Here is a 19714-nt window from a genome sequence, read left to right on the forward strand (position 1 = left end):
TCAAATGTCATTGCGGCCATTGGGCCCTGTTGAACATTGACTTCCATTGCCTATAACAAGAGTGCATTTTAGATGGTAAGTACTATTCTGTTTCTTGATTCTTATGTCAAGGCAAACAATTTGCAAATTACAAAAACAACTCTGCGGATTCCTGACTGTCCAATGAACACACGCTGTTTATTTGTGTACAGTAAGATTATAACAATTGGCCCCAGGGGCATTCAAACCTTTTCAGTACGTACCACTTTTAAGAACCATTTCTTCAAAATCTCCTCGCACATTAAAAGCTGGTACATTAGAAGTGCATTTCAGTTCTGATCAATACCAATTGATATTTAGGTTCAATACATATCACATCAAGCTTCACTAAATTTGATAATCTCAGAGCAATGTTCAGAAATTCAGAAATTGTCCCCTCCCAACAAACTTCAGATTCAATCCTTAAATCCACCATTTTAGGCTAATTCACTACATTATGAGCACCATAAAGTGAACTCACGGAAAGCACATTTTCTGTCAAAGATTATTATTTTTACACCATATCCCGATACCCCCCCAACCAATATTTAACCCATGCGGTTTATGCAGATCACTTCTAAAGTAGTCTTGGCACTATTCCATATTAAATGTCAAGTCTGTATCAAATGGAAAATTAATAAGCGAAATAAAACCCTCTAAAACAAACACGGAACAAGTTATGTAAAACTTAGTTGACAATAAACTTGAACTTGAACTTAAACATGTACTTAAATCTCAAAGAAAAGAGGTACAACGGTTCACTGGATTTCTAAACTTTTCTATAGTTATGACGTCAAGCAATAATACTTCCTTGTTTATATATTTCAAACTAGATTGAAGTGTTTCTTGGTGCTGCGATCTTAACTCAAATAACATCTACCATTTTGATTGAATTGGAATCTCTTTTGTATACCTGCCATGGCCTCTTCCAACGTGTCTACCGTGTATAGAAATGACTACTCTGAACCATACGTTTACCAGGAAAATTGTAAGATATATCTTCACTTTAATATTAATGTAATAATTTACTGTGGTTTAGTGTATGACTCTATGTGAACTGTTCACGATCTGTTGAAACAGTATGCAAGTAACTACTCTGCGAACAAAAAAGCAGGACAAGGGTTTTAACAAAATTAGTCAACATTTGGAAATGACATTTTACTTGAATAAAGATTGAAGAATAGAATTTACTTTTTTATTGTTTCGTTTGTAATACCTGAAACACCAAACAAAGAACAAAGGATCGATTAAAAATTTGATTTTTTTTGTCAATTATGTCATTTGACAATCGGGGGTATATTATTTGCTGAACTTCTCAACATTGCATTTTCGGTAATGTCAAATGATCCCGTGCAAAGTGCACTGTAATATGTATTATATCAAATTGTAAAAAAAAAGTTGGGACATATTTAGGCGGATAATCTACTCGGACAAAATTAATGTTGTAATTACATTGCTATTTTGGCTTACAAACACAACACATCTTGCCAATTTGATTCAAGTATCAGTTGGGATATGTGTATACATTGCAAATGTGACATAAAATGAAAACATACATGTATAGCAAGCTCAATTAACCTTAGTAATACGATAAAGATAGGGAAGTGGCTTGATGCCAAAATTCCATTTATCGTAATGCAGAAACAAGCTGCGTCTACCATTTTAATTCTAATTTACAATGCAGTCATCTGTTAGCGTTTGTAGTGGAATATTTAGTTTAAGTAAACTTGTAAAAACAGGGGATACTTTTTGAAATATCGGATTGCCACACCACGCAACACGAACAGTGATATCCACAATATTTAGTATCTACAACATCCATCAGAGATTGTCTTTTAAAAACAAATCACCGTTAACCTGCAAAATTTAGTCACACTCATATCCAATTGAAAAAATAGCTAATCGTATTATGGATTGGATTTTTTTGGTATTTTTTTTTTCTGGTGAAAAGTTTTAGAAAAAAATCAATAATGGCATTGAAGAATTTCTCTGGAAACAATTTCCCAGTGCAAATATTTTATTTAAAAAAATGTTTGTTATGGTTATTTATACATACTGGAAATACACCACACGGTATTAGGACAAATGATTTTACACCAAGTGGTTATTGAAATAAGTGCTTCATAGATTTATATTAGAGGGTTACGGACAAAAGTATATCAGAGCAAAAGTTAAAATAGCAGTTATGTGTATAATTGTGGACTTATCGAATATGAACTAAAATGGGCTAGGACATAATCGAATTAAACCACGTAAAGATTAGACAGCATTTTTATCAGACCAAATGTCATTTACCGTTTGTGTTATTCATATTTACAAATCTTCAAACATGTTTTTATTTGTTTTGTTTTTTTGTCTTATTTGCATTATTTTTTCAAAACATTTAAACATAGTAAAATGATAAGAAGAGTCAAGTTGTAAAAAATATTGACCATAGGAAAAAATAGAAAAATAAAGTTTCCAAAATGACAACAATAACCTATCTTCTTTTACAAACATACTTAAATATAGCAGCATGGATACTGATGTTGGACTCTGTCATGATTGACATTTGCTTAAAAAGTTACCTTTTCAGAGTCATCATTGAGCAGCGACGTAGCTTGCGACACCATCACGGCGTCTTCATTCAGCGTAGTGATGTATTGTTTACATACTTAAATATCTAATAATGAAACTCACACAAACAAAACAAAACACACCCACGAGCACAAGCACACACAAACAATCAAACACCATCAAAAAAAAAAAAAAAAAAAAAAAACAACAACAACAACGAACAAACAAACAAAACAGAAAAAAGCACAGACAGCCACGATAGCACCAAATCACAACCATCTTGAAATTAATATTTAAGCTTAATTTGCCGCAGAAGTGACGTAATAATCGGATTAACTACCATAGCAATAGGTGAATACATTTTTGAATATATAGCTCTGCACTATAGATGAAGTGACCTCAATGTTTATCAACAAAGGCAAGGGACTGGTATCATCTTTATGCTTGAATGAACCTCATGCAACCACTACACTGTTTAATAGTCTTATTGTGATGTGGCGGGAGTTTTAAAAACACGAGCCCTGAACAAAATATGATGCGCGCGCATACTGCCAGGCAAAAACCAATGGAAATTGTGATGATGCGTGCGCATACTGTCAGGCATTGACGTCAGAAGTCACATCATCTATACGTTCACGCGGTACTATGCATTGAACCTTAGATGTCAAAGAAATACAGATCACTCGTATCTGTAAGAAAAGTATTATTCAATCTATGATTGCATACATACACAGGTGATGAGTACAACCTGCTTGTAGTACAGGGCGGTTTATTCCAAAATTGTATTCATCTATTGCTATTGTAGTTAATTTTATTATTACATCACTTACAGCGAATACATTTGACACAATTAAACTGTATGTGCTTAAAAACGCTGTGCTTAAATATAATTTAACATTAAATGCGTTTACGAACACGCAATACGCGCGCGATTAAAAGCACTCTATCAGTTGGGCGCAGTCACTTCGAGTCACATCTCGCGCTGCATATGCATCGTCTTTAATTGCGCTTGTATCGCATGCGAACACTACTGTATCGAGGAAGGCAAATTGACATTAACAAATGTGTAGGTAAATGATATCGTGGTAAAGGAACTGTTTTTATTTCACATGAAACACGTAATTTTTATTGAATCGGCTACGAGAATATTCCATTTTGGTATTAGATTTTTTTTTTAATATAAAATTTTAAATTTAAATTATGATATAAACAAGGATAAAATATAAAATTAATTTGATGGTTCGTTCTAAATAGTATAATGATTATGGGTGTAACGAGAGTGTACCTTTAACGATTTGGATTTAAATCATTCCATTGCCAAGTTAAACATTAAAATCACTAGCATAAAGGAAAAGTGGCAGCGGTGCATTGAATTATGAGTTTGAAGTTAAGCAGTCTATAGTTCAAATGTTAAACTAGAAATCAAAACAAAGGTCATACAAACGGTAACCATAGTTGTAAAGTGACGTTGTGAAAACATTAAACTAATGTAAAGAACAATAAATATTTAAATAAATACGTGTAAATATAAATGAAGGCATTGATCAGTATACGTACTGTATAAAAAGGTATCCGAACAAAGAGATCTTGAAGAAACTAAAACTAAATTGCAAAATAAAGTAGTCGATTATGGATAATTCTGTTCTGTGTACTCTGATTATACAGTATGTAACATTTAGCCAAAAAGCAAGTAGTTCGCAAAACAGGCTGCTCCTAAATGTAACCTGTCCAGCATGAAAGTAACCTGCTTATTTTATGTGTAACTTTGGTTTAGATATATCAGTGCTCGGACGCTGTATTAGTGTGTACTGCACAAGATTTGCAAGGTTGTCAAAATGGCAAAATCGTGCAGCAAAATAGCTCGTCTCGGAATTGCGAACGGGCTCTATTTTACACTCAGTCTGATTCCTTATTCGGCACGATGCGATTTTATTCCACTAAGATGTACTCATCTAAATGACTAAAGGTCTAGTTTCAAAAGTGACAAACTTATCTAAGGCGATTTCTGCTAGCTTTTGTTACGAGTTCAATAAAGCCTTTTAGACGGGCAACCACAGGGCACCCAATCCCGGGGGGGCACTCACATGTAAAGACATTAATGCTCAAAGACAATATTGTTCAAGGTTGCGCCGCAGGCTTATAAAGAAACAATGTTGCTCCAAAAACAATAGCAAACAAGCTTAAACTATAAATTAGCCCCCGATAGAGGACAGGGCCTGAAGAATGAAGGGAATTATGGGGTAAAGAGTAAAAAAATGTAAAAATAGGCCTATGAAATGGGTGACGAGCAGTCCCAGTTAGTGCAATCTAAATTAGTGCATGTCCCATTTGGGCCATGTCCCATTTGAGCCATGTCCCACTTAGTTCATGTCCCTCTTTAATAGCCATGCCCCACGTAAATGCGTAAAAAGTGAAAGTCCAAGTCACAAGCTTTAATTTAATGTAGGTTGCAACCTCGTAGCACTTAAAATAAAGAAATTGTAAAAAGTCACCCAATTATCACGAAAAATGTGTAAATAGTGAAACTGGGGCCCATAATATGCTACATTTGGGGCTAATATATATGTACATATTTATATAATAATACGCTATTCTCTGAACTATGAAGCACAGCTAAAAAGGAAGTCTATGCTCTCTGCATTTCTCAATGACATTTCTGATATTGACAATTTGGTCCCTAGTCCCCCTTCATTCACGAAATCCTGCCTGCTCATCAGATATTTCTTGCTCCATTTTGTTCTTCATTCTCTTGATGATGATCTTCAGAAGCACTTTACTTGCATGACAAATCAGGCTGATGGTCCGGTGATTGGCACACTAATAATAATAATAATAATAATAATAATAATAATAATAATAATAATAATAATAATAATAATAATAATAATAATAATAATAATAATGATAATAATAATGATAATAATAATAATAATAATAATAATTTTGATTCCCTTAATTCCGGAATGTCAAGCTTGAAAACAAACTTGGATGTAATGTGGATCCCCTTCTCATTAGCATGCAAAAATGTTACTTCATCCCTCTGAAAATCTGCCTTTTTGGGTTATTTTGAACAGTTTAACACGAAACAGTGGTCCCTTTGTAAATATTGCTGTGGGATTTTAAAAGTTACGGGTATGTGCCTTCCAGAGTCGGTAAGTAGTAGCCTTATATTGTTTAAAATAGTGGGGATGTTGTAAACAAATCAAAATGTGGTCATTTAGTATAACAGTTGTCACTTTTACTGCTCAATGGCAAAAAAAAAAAAAAAAGGCCAAAAAGTTCTCAAGACCGCCAGCATTTAAATTGTTCCACCAACCCTACTAGCACTGTCCACGGGCACAATACCACAATGGAAGTGGCCACATTAATATGCTGTTAAATATTTTGTACTTGGTTGAGATTAATTTGGCATTTTTTTTTCATATATTTTTAACAGCAAAAGGTGAACCAGCTACAAAGGCACTAGAGACACCTTCGAAGAATCTACGAGCTAACTGTGCTATCGTCGTGGCAACCATCGCACTCATGCTTTCTCTTGTATGCCTAGTATGGTTAGTTACGGGAGTGATAAACAAGGGGAATGGTAGGTCTTTGTCGTATCTTTTTCTGATACACCAATAAATATTGTTTACGTTTCTGCAAAATATTTTGTCAACAGTTAAATAACATTATGTTAGAATGTTTTGCACTACGTTTTCAAAAATATTTTTAAATGTTTTTAAAACGTGTTTATACCATCTATAATAACCAGACATTAAACGTTTTCTGTAAAACATTTTGTGTTTACTTGGCAATTGCACCTTACAAAATGCAGTCAATAGAGAGTTTGCGAAATGAAGTTTAAAAATGTTCTTCAACCTCTACGGCACCTTTACATAAATCGACTGGATTTCTTGCTCAATTTCCTTTAAGGGGTTTAGATGTGGTCAGTCACGGGCATAGATATTCGTGTTTAGTAAAACACAACTGTGCCATCTTGTTGTATTTCTGCTTTACCCTCCCTTGCTGGATACTGGCTGCTGTGATATTGTACGTTTTTAGGCCTTTTAAACCAATTTAATATGCACATTTTCCGAAAGTTTTTTGGCTGGCCATTTTAAATTCCCCCTCCCTATCAGAATCTTTAATGAAAAGCTAAGTATAGTATTATTGATATGTTAACTTAATCAAACAGTGTGATTTGTTGTGCATTCTGAATTGCGTTTGGGTAAGAGGTTTTTTTGGCCTTGATTCAATTTAAGACGGGAACGTAATCCCCTTGCTGTAAAAGAACAGAACACAATTTGAAAGCTGAATTTTGTTAACGTCATGATCACACACAAAAATATATACAAAATTAAACGTTTGGAACAGACAATATATTTAACCTATTACCCAAACCAAATTAAATTTTAAGAGGAACTATCTGTTATTTTTGAGAATAGAGTTGCCACGGTCAAAAAATGGATTTTCTTTATACTTTCATATTTGATGAACCTTGACCTCAAACTAACACACATGGGATAAATTTCGGAAAAATATCCCCGTTACCATGGTAACAGGCAAATTTCAATTTTAGGCCTATTTTCACAATTTTTGCATTTTTCAGCAGTCAAATTGTCAAGTTTTGAAGCCAGTGTTACTAATATACACAATATATCGTCGGCCGCACCACATACTGACGTATTTGCAAAATACGAATTTCGAGAAAATCGAACTTGAAAATTTAGCGATTTTCATTTGCCTTATAATCTTGATTAAAATATTATTATCGATTAAAACCAGGTTAACAGTAATGCAAATATACCATATTTTCAATATAATTCATTTATCACTATCAGAGCATAACTCATTCTGCAAAAAATTAATATTAAATAAAATACGTCACTATGTGAAAAGGACTAATGTCAATTTTGCCGTTCAAATGACAAATACGTCGCGCAAATACGTCAGTATGTGAAACAGTTGCGCAAATACGTCAGTATGTGAAAAGGACAAAACAGCAATTTTGCCGTGAAATGACAGAGTCGCGCAAATACGTTGCGCAAATACGTCAGTATGTGAAACGGCAAATTTTTCAATTTGCAGATACGATATACTAGGCTTGCGCAGTATAGGTGATCGGCAAATACGTCCTTATGTGATGCGGACATTTCAAGGTTTTGTAAATACGACATAATTAAATTAATTAATATCTTACTAATTAAGCCACTTTGAGGCATGGTTTTTGGTGAATATATAGATTAGAACATAACAAACTAATATACCAATTTTCGCAAAAATGTTAAAAATGTCGAATACGTCAGTATGTGATACGGCCGACGATATATATAATTTTTTCTTTATAAGGTATGAATAGGTCAAACCTTAGATGCCGCATTGAAAGTATAAAAATAATCACCAGATGTCAGGGTGGGTTATACCATTTATTTGAAATAGGGGTGTCTTTCAATTTTTTCAAAGTATGAAAATATACCAACTTTGTATAGCTCATAAACCATATGGTAGTGCTCCGATTTCCACATCGACCACAGCATGTTGAGATGATACATTGGTCTTATGAAAAAGTTACATTTGAGCTTGGGGAAAACACATCTGTATATACAGTGTTGCCAGACATTTTCCTATTTTTCGAAATTTAACACAAATCTCACCTTAAGTTAAATGATGTGAAAATGAAACATCATCCTTTCAAGGAACATTTATTAGAAAGAGAGTTTTTATTCATATCAAATTTGATCAGTTATAATGGTCAGTGTTGTTCTAAACCACATGGGTGTTGCCATAATTGGGGTTTAATTGTGATTTGTGGATATTTTCAACTTTTTACAAGTCATAAAAATACCAAAATGCATTTCTATAATAAAGAAAGAAACATCGACCTCGTCATGTTGAGATGATATATTGGCCTTATGAAAAGTTATTTTGATCTGGGGGCGGGGTAAGACATCAGTTTATACAGTGTTACCAGATAAACCACATGGGTGTTGCCATAATCGGGGTTTAATTGTGAGGTGTGGATATTTTCAACTTTTTACAAGTCATAAAAATACCAAAATGCATTTCTATAATAAAGAAAGAAACATCGACCTCGTCATGTTTAGATGATACATTGGCCTTATGAAAAAGTTATTTTGATCGGGGGGTAAAACATCAGTTTATACAGTGTTGCCAGATATTTTCCTATTTATTAAAAATTCAACACAAGTCTCGCCCTAAGTTAAAAGATATGAAAATGAAGCTTCACCTTCATACGGAACATATCTTTTTAGAAAGAAAGTTAATTTCATATTCAATTTGATCATCTGGGATGGTCAGTGTTATTCTAAGCCATATGGGTGTTGCCATAGCTGGCGTTTAATATGACAATTTAGATATTTCCAGCTTTTTACAAGTCTTAAAATAGTACACATCCTTAAAATTATTGTGGAATGAACGCAATATTAAGGTTAAAATTAACATAAGAACACTTAGTATGTGAATTTAAATTTTAAATTTGAGTTCGGAAAATATTTCCTTCTATACAGTATAGCCAGATATTATCACATTTATTCAAAATTCAACGTATGTCTCACGTTAGGATTTATATTGTTTAAATCGCTGCCATGAATAAACCACATGGATGATGCCACTATAAATGGAGTTAATAGTGAAATGTGGATACATTTTCAATTATAAAATGAAACCTTATTAAAGTTATAGCTATAATAGTATTCCAATTTTTCACAAAAACACCCAAAAAGCACACAAATTTGTCCTAATTTGGCGCTTTTATGGGCACTTGTGCCATAATAATATGGGGTAGGCGTAATTTAAACATTATCTTACTCTTATATGCATCCTTTTGTAATGTAACAATCTTTTTAAATTTATTTTAGCCTAGCTAGTATGTGTATATTGGTAAAAAAATATGGCTTTTATGTATATTTTAAAGTATACATGTTTGATATTTTCTGTGTTGTATTTTAAGGGGTTGGTCACCCACCTTTGCACAGTATTTTTTGTCGGACCTGATTGCACATCAGACATACCAAATTGCATTTTGAATACGAGGAATGTCCTTCTGATATAAAATAATTTTGATTTTTGTTTTAATTCGCGATACAATACAATTTTACGGTAAATTATGTATATTGAATTTTTTTCTATATTTTGACAAATTACAGTCCTCAAAGTTAACTTAATAAATCTAATGATATGTAATTAAAGTGTATGTAGCTGGGATGAAAAGCCGACCACTAATCAAATAATTAATGTTAATTGAAAAATTTGACCTTTCATAGTGAAGATATAGATTTTTTCCCAAAAGACCTACATTTTTAGGTGTTTTGGTAAAAAAATCTATATCTCCAATACGAAAGGTCAAATTTTCATATGATGGACGGCTTTTCATTCCAGCTACATACACTTTCAGTACATATCACTAGATTTATACAATTTACTTTTGAGATCTGTTAAATTTCAAAAATATCAATTTTTAATCATTTGCCATAAAATTTGTATTATATCGCAAATTTCAATATATGTCTGATGTGCTCTCAGGTCCACAAAAAATATGTGAAAACGTCGCTATTTGAACCCTTAAGACTTAAAATATCCACATCTCACTATTAAACCCTAATTATGGCTTGGAACAACACTGACCATTTATACAACTGATCAAATTTAATATGAAAGTAAATTTCATTCTAATAAACTTTCCTTGTGAAGGTGAAGTTTGATTTTCGCATCATTTAACTTAAGGTAAGACTTAAATTTCGAAAAAAAAGGAAAATATCTGGCAACACTCTATAAACATATGTTTTCCCCAAGCTTAAGTGTAAATTTTACATAATACCAAATATGTATCATTTCAACATGGTGAAGTTGATGTTTCACTTTCACATATTTTGCCATGGTATTTTGGTATTTTTAAAACTTGTAAAAAGTTGAAAATAACCACATCTCGCTATTTAACCCTAATTATGGCAACACCCATGTGGTTTGGAACAACACTGACCATACAACTGATCAAATTTAATATGAAAGTAAATTTCTTTCTAACAAACTTTCATTTTCAACTTAAGGTGAGACTAGTGCTGAATTTCGAAAAAAAAAGGAAAATATCTGGCAACACTGTATAAACAGATGTTTTCCCCCAAGCTCAAATGTAAATTTTCCATAAGACCGATGTATCATCTCAACATGATGAGGTCGATGTATCATTTTCACATCTTTATTTTAGGAATGCATGCCATTGTATTTTAGGTATTTTTAAGACTGAAAAATAGCTGAAAAAGCTGAAAAATAGCTGGAAAATCTGAAAAAAATTCACATCTTACAATTAAACCCCGATTTTGGCAACACCCATGTGGTTTGGAACAACACTGACCTAATAACTGATCAAATTTGATATGAAATTAACTTTCTTTCTAAAAAATGTTCCTTGAAAGGGTGAAGTTTCATTTTCACATCATTTAACTTAAGGTGAGACTTGTGCTGAATTTCGAAAAAATAGGAAAATGTCTGGCAACACTGTATAAACAGATGGTTTTTTTTCCCCAAGCTCAAATGTAAATTTTCCATAAGACCGATATATCATCTCAACATGATGAGGTCGATGTTTCATTTTCACATCTTTATTTTAGGAATGCATGCCATTGTATTTTGGTATTTTTAAGACTGGAAAATAGCTGGAAAAGCTGAAAAATATTCACATCTTACAATTAAACCCCGATTTTGGCAACACCCATGTGGTTTGGAACAACACTGACCTAATAACTGATCAAATTTGATATGAAATTAACTTTCTTTCTGAAAAATGTTCCTTGAAAGGGTGAAGTTTAATTTTCACATCATTTAACTTAAGGTGAGACTTGTGTTGAATTTCAAAAAAATAGGACAATGTCTGGCAACACTGTATAAACAGATGTTTTTTCCCCAAGCTCAAATGTAAATTTTTCATAAGACCGATATATCATCTCAACATGATGAGGTCGATGTTTCATTTTCACATCTTTATTTTAGGAATGCATGCCATTGTATTTTGGTATTTTTAAGACTGAAAAATAGCTGAAAAAGCTGAAAAATGTTCATATCTTACAATTAAACCCCGATTTTGGCAACACCCATGTGGTTTGGAACAACACTGACCTAATAACTGATCAAATTTGATATGAAATTAACTTTCTTTCTAAAAATGTTCCTTGAAAGGGTGAGGTTTCATTTTCACATCATTTAACTTAAGGTGAGACTTGTGCTGAATTTCGAAAAAATAGGAAAATGTCTGGCAACACTGTATAAACAGATGTTTTTTCCCCAAGCTCAAACGTAAAGTTTTCATAAGACAAATGTATCACCTCAACATGCTGTGGTCGATGTTGAAATCGGAGCACTACCATATGGTTTATGAGCTATACAGAGTTGGTATATTTTCATACTTTGAAAAAATTGAAAAACACCCCTATTTCAAATAAATGGTATAACCCACCCTGAGATCTGGTGATTATTTTTATACTTTCAATGCGGCATCTAAGGTTTGACCTATTCATAACGTATAAAGAAAACAGTATATATATATTGTGTATATTAGTAACACTGGCTTCAAAACTTGACAAATTGACTGCTGAAAAATGCAAAAACTGTGAAAATAGGCCTAATATGAAAATGTGGCTGTTACCATGGCAACGGGGATATTTTTCCCAAATTTATTTCATGTGTGTTTGTTTCAGGTCAAGGTGCATCAAATATGAAAGTTTAAAGGAAATCCATTTTTTGACCGTGGCAAACATTTTAAAAAAATAACAGATAATGCCTCTTAAATAGCTGTTCTTCTCAACTAGATAAAAAATAACAGGAGATTTTGTAATATATGAGGAAGCTTGGAATCTTTTGTTCTTAAGTTAACGTGTTTTTTGTTTTGTTTTACTGTTCACTATGGATTTTCGCGTTCATTGCGACTTCTAAAGGCTTTTATGGCAGAGTGTTTTTGAATAGACAATCCTCTATAATCCACTAGACGTTGAAGTGTGTGCTTTCCAAACGCATTTTACAAACTCTCTATTATTGATACACCCCACCCCATCTACTGCGTCTACTTATGCCGTTGATAACTTGATAAGGATGATTTGATCTTTTTTTTACAGATGCAGAGGCAGGAATGCAACTGTATCCAAGCCCTGCTGGAAGCATTGGCCCAGAGGGTCCAGCTGGATCTTCCGGACCGCCGAGTTCACCTGGCCTTCGCAGAACAGCTGGACCAACGCGACAGCCCGAACCTAACCCGCCAACATCAGGATCTCTTTATATCCGTTGGGGACGAAGCGACTGCCCATCAACTGCTTCATTGGTCTATGCAGGTAAATATTATTTATTAGACTTCATCATTGGTATGATATGCAAATACATCAAGGACAATTAAGACTGGGAGGAACAGATGCATACCACTTCTAAGACCATCCCACCTTTAGATCCAACATCAGCCTTAAATTATTGACCACCTGCAAACACAGCTACAGGAGCATATAAAGTTGGAGGGCCCGAAATTTGATGCGTAATGAGATTCCAAAACTTCTAACCCTTTTGTTACTCTCACTGAGGGCCATGTTTGAATATAAAGGAAGTTTTATTTTTCAAAGTAAATCAATAAATATGAGAACGGAATGGCTTTCTGTAAACTTAAAAACAATGTCAGAGTTACATTCGTTGCCCATAACAAGAATACACACGTGTATTAATATATACCACTCTAGTAAACAAAATATTGACTGCTGTGAGCCCCACGTAGATCTCTTGAAATCACCGCGGGCCTTTAATTTTGACCATGGCCCGAATATAAAGCAGTCAATATTTGTTTTATATGCCGAATAAAATAGATTACTGTCATATGATTGGTTAAAAGAATATTCTATGATAGGCCAGGCCTGATGGCCCGGCTGTTTGCCTAGAGCATGCCTATTTTTTTCAGAGAGTGACGACTAGGCACCAGACAAGGCCTCAGTATGTAGCACCATTATTATGCACTGGGTTGAATTTAGGAGCAAGCATTTGTTTATTCTTACCAACTCTTTTCCACCAGATCATCGGCTTTTCTAATCCTCATATTTGCGGCATTCATTCTATCGATATCATTGGCACATTCAGTGTGGGTTTTCGTGCTGATGACTTTGAAGTCAGCCTATGTCATAAGTTGCGATTTTAAGCTTCCATGTGTTTTCACTTCACTGCATAGTGTGTTATTAAAGTAGAATATCTTCACCAGGTTCATCAACACGATGGAAGCGTGCTTCTCTACTTATATTCAGTCCTTTTTGGCCATAATGTATCTGCTTGCTTGTTTTATTTTTTCTGGACTCCCTGTGTTGACGTTGCCAAAACAAATTCAATCTTTGATACAGTCGTAAAATACACTTAGCCATGAATTAATGTAAAACATTGACCAAGAAATAATGGGCTGAGACAAACCTTTGTTTAGACAAATCAGTTAGTAGAACTGGAGTTTTTAAAAGCAATCAGTTTAGAGACGATTGAACCCGAGACCTCCGATTGAAGTAGGAATAGTTTGTCTTGACTGTCTATGCAGAGATGGTATGAGGAGCACTTCATTAAATAAAATACAATAGTTGCACTTTAATTACCATTGAGTTCATTCATATGCTTCCCTTATTATTTTTGCCATGATGGTTATGAAACGTTTATCAATCACTTAAGTTTATCAATATCATATATGGGCAGGAAAATATGTGTGTGTCTGGACATGTTTAAATCAAAACCTCTGATGTAACATATTCGCAGTTTTGTTTTAAACATGTGTAAGAGCCAAAGACACATCGGAGGTTTTATTACACGGAGATTATTACACTAACAAACGTTGTAAACTTAGGAAAAGCATGTTATTTGTAAAGCAAAATTTCATGATCATTTTTCGTTTGCGACATGACTTTGAAAGTAGTATTTTTTCTCTGAGCGCTCAATTTTGAAACTGTCTTAGTTTTCATCAATCAATTCTCTCAAAACCACATCAGATCCCTGTATTATTATAGTTTTAATTGCATATGCCTTTTATGTTTAAAAAAATATTTGTTGCAGGCGTTGTCGGTGGTTCTCACTTCACTGAAGACGGGGGCGCTGCAAATTATCTCTGTTTACCATTAAATCCTGAGAATCTCCAGGTCGAGGCTGGAACCGGAGGAAGTCGTTCATTTTTGTACACAACCGAGTATAAGATAAGTCACTTTCCACCATTCAACCATCTCCACCAACATGATGTTCCATGCGCTGTATGCAGGGTTACTAGCCGAAGCACCCTACTCATGATTCCCGCAAAAACGACCTGTCCATCTGATTGGACAAGCGAGTACAAGGGATACCTGATGTCAGCCTACCATGGTCACGCTCATCAAACAGAGTATGTGTGTGTTGATGAAAATGCTGAAGCGCGGCAGGGGACTAGTAGCAATACCAATGGTGCTCTCATGTACATCGTCGAAGCGACTTGCGGGACAGATGGATTGCCTTGTCTCCCATACGTTGCTGGAAATGAATTAGCTTGTGTTGTTTGCACGATATAAGTTATTTCGAAGCAGTGGCGTAGCCGGGGGAGGGGATAAGGGGGCAGCTGCCCACATCCACTAGAAATGTGCCTTGCCCAACCCTCCCTCAATAATAATCAAAATATTAAAATCAATATCAATAATAATCGAAACTATTATATCAATATCAATAATAATCAAAAATATTAATATCAATATATCAATAATGATCAAAAATATTATCATCAATATCAATAATAATCAAAAATGTTAATATCAGTATCAATAATAATCAAAAATATTAATATCAATATCAATAATAATCAAAAATATTAACATCAATATCAATATCAATATCAATAATAATCAGAAATATAAATATGTTTGATTATTATCGATATTTCTTTTTACATGAACTTCAAAATTGCATCGTGCCGGACAGTCTATTGAAATCGAACAGAATTATATGGTTTGATGTTCAAAAAGTTTATGACTTTGTGTTTTTATGAAAATCTAAACATTCTTCTTTTCACTCAATTAAAGAAAATCGTGATAAAAGGTCAAACCAGCGAGACACTGTGAATCCTCTGTGCTGCGTATCTTGTCAATACACTCTATCACTGTTTGATATCAGACATTACCGCTAGTGTGTTCGATGGCCTAGTAAATGAGTTCTATTAAGCATGGATGCAGGGCATGTATTGAATAATTGTTTTGTAAATACGTGCAGACATGTATGTTACATGAGCTGTTCATTGACATGACAAAACATTCCACAGAATGTAGCATATGACTGTGTTAATAGTGCGAATGTTTTCTAATTCTTCAAAACACTTGTATTTGGGATCATTAACGTCAACTCAAATTTAGGTTTTCATTTTAAACACGAGAATAACTGTGAAACGCACAATACATTCTTGAAACACCAACCTTATCGTTACGTCGTTGACCCATGCTATTGCTCCCCATTAACGATAGTATTTCTGTCAGACTCTATACCATGAATATTCGAGGGCCTAGAGCTAAAACTGTCTAAGACCAAAATCTCAGACTACTAATTTCGGCAAAAAATGGCTTGAATTTTTAACTCGTCGATAACATTGATGCAAGTGACCTTGTGGTCTCCATGGTTATGTTCCTTTGTGATTTGAACCCATTTATCAGAACCTGATCAATCCCACCAATTACAACATCTGAAAAAAATGTTTTAGTTTGTTTTTCTTGAAATTACTCCAACAGTAGAACTCCGCAATAAAATTATGAGAATGTTTCACATGGTGCTAATCACAAACATCATCTGTATTCAAATTTTAATCTTTCCTAAGATCATCCAAACGAAGAGGCACGTTGAGGAAGAGCGGAATATATAAATCTATAGGTATTAGGTTCGAATGATGTCCGTCGCATTCCTAGCGGAAGACATCAGAACTACATATTTATAACAAATACACAACGTCACCTTGGTATGAAAGAACTCATACTTAGCTCTCTGGTTGATAGGATAAATAAGTAAGCGAGGCCAGCAATATCTAAATATGCCGTTGTGAATTCGACTTGGCCTGCTCGGATTAAGCGTACATGAACCTTAAAAAAAGAGGTACAATTTGAGTGATATGTTTTGAAACTCGAAGTGTGTAGGAGTAGTATAAATATTAATATCCACTTTCTAGCTAAAGTAGCGGATATGAGGTTAATAAAACTTGACGCCAGGGTCATTTTAGATGACCAATCATTTTTTTTACCTTCTTAAATCGCTAGAATCAGAATAACACGCATTATATCCAATGATGGAAATGTAAAGGCAAGTACCAATCAGTCGAGCAGACAGACAAATAAGTAAGAAAACACTCAATCAAGATAGTCAAGCAATTCCAATATCCTTAAAATTAACAATATAACTTTACATGTTATTATTAATCATCCATCTAATCAAGTATTACATCAGAGTTAGTCAAGAGCGCGTTTACACAATGGAATTCAGATCAGGTCTGCATAACTGACTCTACCGTCGTACATACAGTTAGAATACATATCGTACATTCTGTATGCGGTGGTTTTATGTGGCGGTTTCAGAACTTACTTTGGGGAAATCAATATGATAACCCATACAGAAGTGAAATAGACACTTATTTCTGGATCTAGCAAAACAACCCAGTTGAACAGAATGGCCCTCCAGTTTACCAAAATACCCTTATCGGGTCGTAAATATCCTCTCGGTATAGTACGTTGCGGTGTTTGATTCACCACTCTTCCTGCATACAATATGGTGCATTATGTCGGTATCACTTAACCTCGCCATCTACGCAGGATACCCTGCGCCCACACGCATTAGCACACTACATGTAATTGATCATTCTTGCAGACACTTAATATATTTTGAATGTCACAAAGTTTTACAAACCATTTTTCATTTCAATCGGTTGTGAAGCAGTTGACTATAAAGTACCCCATGTATTGGGGTTGCAAGTGTAGAGAGCAAATCTTCGCCAGAGTTCATCTTCCTGCATCCTTAGGATTAATGTGCCCGAAATCGCAGTTGCTGTGATCTGTGTGACTTAATAACAGAGTTGATAAGAGGCCAGCGCTATTAATGGTTTAGATCGTTTCATTACTATTATGGTCACTTCAATTGATGTTCAGTATTATTCTAGTACATGATGTAGCAAACGCGTTGATCTTATTTTCCATGTTAATAGATATCACACAGGACTCACTTTTTCACAACTTCAAATCTACTTTTAGGATTTGATTAAAGGAGGTTTTTACTGGTATGTTTGTAAAGCCACCTGTATCGGTATTTGATTTGCTAACAAGGCAAATATATAATTAGCTTCCGTGTATTTTGTCAAAAACCATCATTAAGGTGTGTAACACTTGCAGATGAAATTCTACGTTGTCATTCAATAGGGTCATCTTGATTAGCATTCGACATTGAATTTGACCAAATAAGTCCTAAAATAATAATAAAATTGGTGTTTTATGCAATTGATGTTTTTGACTACTTGCGTTGGGTTTTAATGAAACAGACAAATATTCGTATCTGTTAACGGAAATGAATAATTCCAAATTGGCAACTGTAAATAAGGGACTCTTAAAGAAACCGGAAGTTTGCTGAATAAATTATACATGTTTAACACATTAACTCAAGTCCTACGAAGAGGGTACTAACCAAATGGATTTGTTCAGAAACCCGGAATTGGTGTATTGGTGTATTTTGTTATTATTTTTGTTTGGCTGTTTTTCTCTGACATAAAATCCGACTTATGCCACGTTGTCATCATTGAGTGATATAAAATACGACAAAAAATTGACCGAAATTGACCTGAGAAATAGTAATCGGTATTAAGTGCATGCAAAGTCACACATCTAATCCAACTTTAATCATCAGGTAATATTCGAATACTATAAGAAACTTATTTTAGTGCAAAAACCTGGCAACAATTACTCAAAATTTGTAATTTATTAAAATGTTGATAAAATGTAGTTTCTCGATGATTTGTTTTTATTTGTTTCTGACTCCCTCGCTTATAAGAACTTATAAGATTTGACTAGCTTGTCATCATTGAACAATCTAAAATATGACCAAAATGTTTTAAGTGTACCCTGACTTGAGAAAGTTAAAACAGAAATTTCCTGCAATTGTTTTTCCTTTCAGAGTCATGTATATAGATGCCAGTCGAAAAATGACATCAAACTGCTTAAAAGTTCTTTTAATGCCCAAATATGGCGAAATGCCAAACTGTAACCCAAAAGGCAGAGTTGTTAACCATTGTTTTATTGGTGTAGTTGCTTTGGAGCGAGTGATCATGCCCTTATTAGGGGTTTGGTGCTTTTTCCATCTCTTTCTCTCTCACCCCTCTGGGATCATGATGACTCGCCCCAACACGACTCCTTCTTTTTACTGTTATCTATTTTGAATAATGTATTTCCTCACGTGCAATATCATATTTATTGGTCAGTATTAGAATAATTTTATCCTTGGGGTGAGACCACCTCCTTTCCACCATTTTCCCATGTTCAGTTGACCGCCCTTTTAGCTGCGGACCTGGTTGCAGGATGAAGTCTCGCCCCTTGGTTTATTTTGTGTACTTTAAGTGATATTTTTGAGATTTAAATATATGTCATGCTTTTTTGTTGTTTTTTAATGATTGTAAATTTCACATCAATTCAGCATTTAGCTGCTACCGTGTCTTTTAATAAACCATGAATTGATGAGATAGTTGTATAAAATGAAAATTTCGGCAGAAAAAAAAAATTACCCACGATTTAAAGTCACATAATTAGCAAGGACGAGGTTATGTATTCACTCACTAATATCCTTGACCAACTCATCACCCTCTACGACGCTTTTATAGGAAACAGGAACCGTCGCGACTGTCCCTGTTGCCTATCAAAGGAAGCAGTCAGATGTGATGGGTTGCCAGTATGAAGAAACCACTCGAGTAGTGGGGAAGCGTCACAAAAATGCGAGTCTAGCACTTTGTGTTTTAATTGTACAGAAAGAACTATATCAACATTAACCACGTATTCCCAATACACCAGTGAGAACTACATGTACTTGCATACCATAAGTGTCATGCATTAAAGGTAAGATCGGTGTTACCAGAACAGACAACGAACAGTTTGATTTTGTCTGCTCAATACCCAGTGGC

The 19714-nt window shown here is 34.2% G+C and overlaps 1 protein-coding gene across 1 annotated transcript; it reads left to right on the forward strand.

The window, feature by feature from the left end:
* Nucleotides 1-845: 845 nt before the first annotated feature.
* On the forward strand, nt 846-15234 carry LOC140163006 (short-chain collagen C4-like). The gene is made up of 4 exons (XM_072186344.1): nt 846-1006; nt 6011-6157; nt 12678-12890; nt 14620-15234. The coding sequence occupies exons 1-4, from the start codon at nt 937-939 to the stop codon at nt 15099-15101; spliced, it is 912 nt and encodes a 303-aa protein (XP_072042445.1). The 5' UTR covers nt 846-936; the 3' UTR covers nt 15102-15234.
* Nucleotides 15235-19714: the final 4480 nt, after the last annotated feature.

This window comes from Amphiura filiformis, chromosome 10, assembly GCF_039555335.1.
Source record: "Amphiura filiformis chromosome 10, Afil_fr2py, whole genome shotgun sequence".
Classification (NCBI taxonomy): Eukaryota; Metazoa; Echinodermata; class Ophiuroidea; order Amphilepidida; family Amphiuridae; genus Amphiura; species Amphiura filiformis.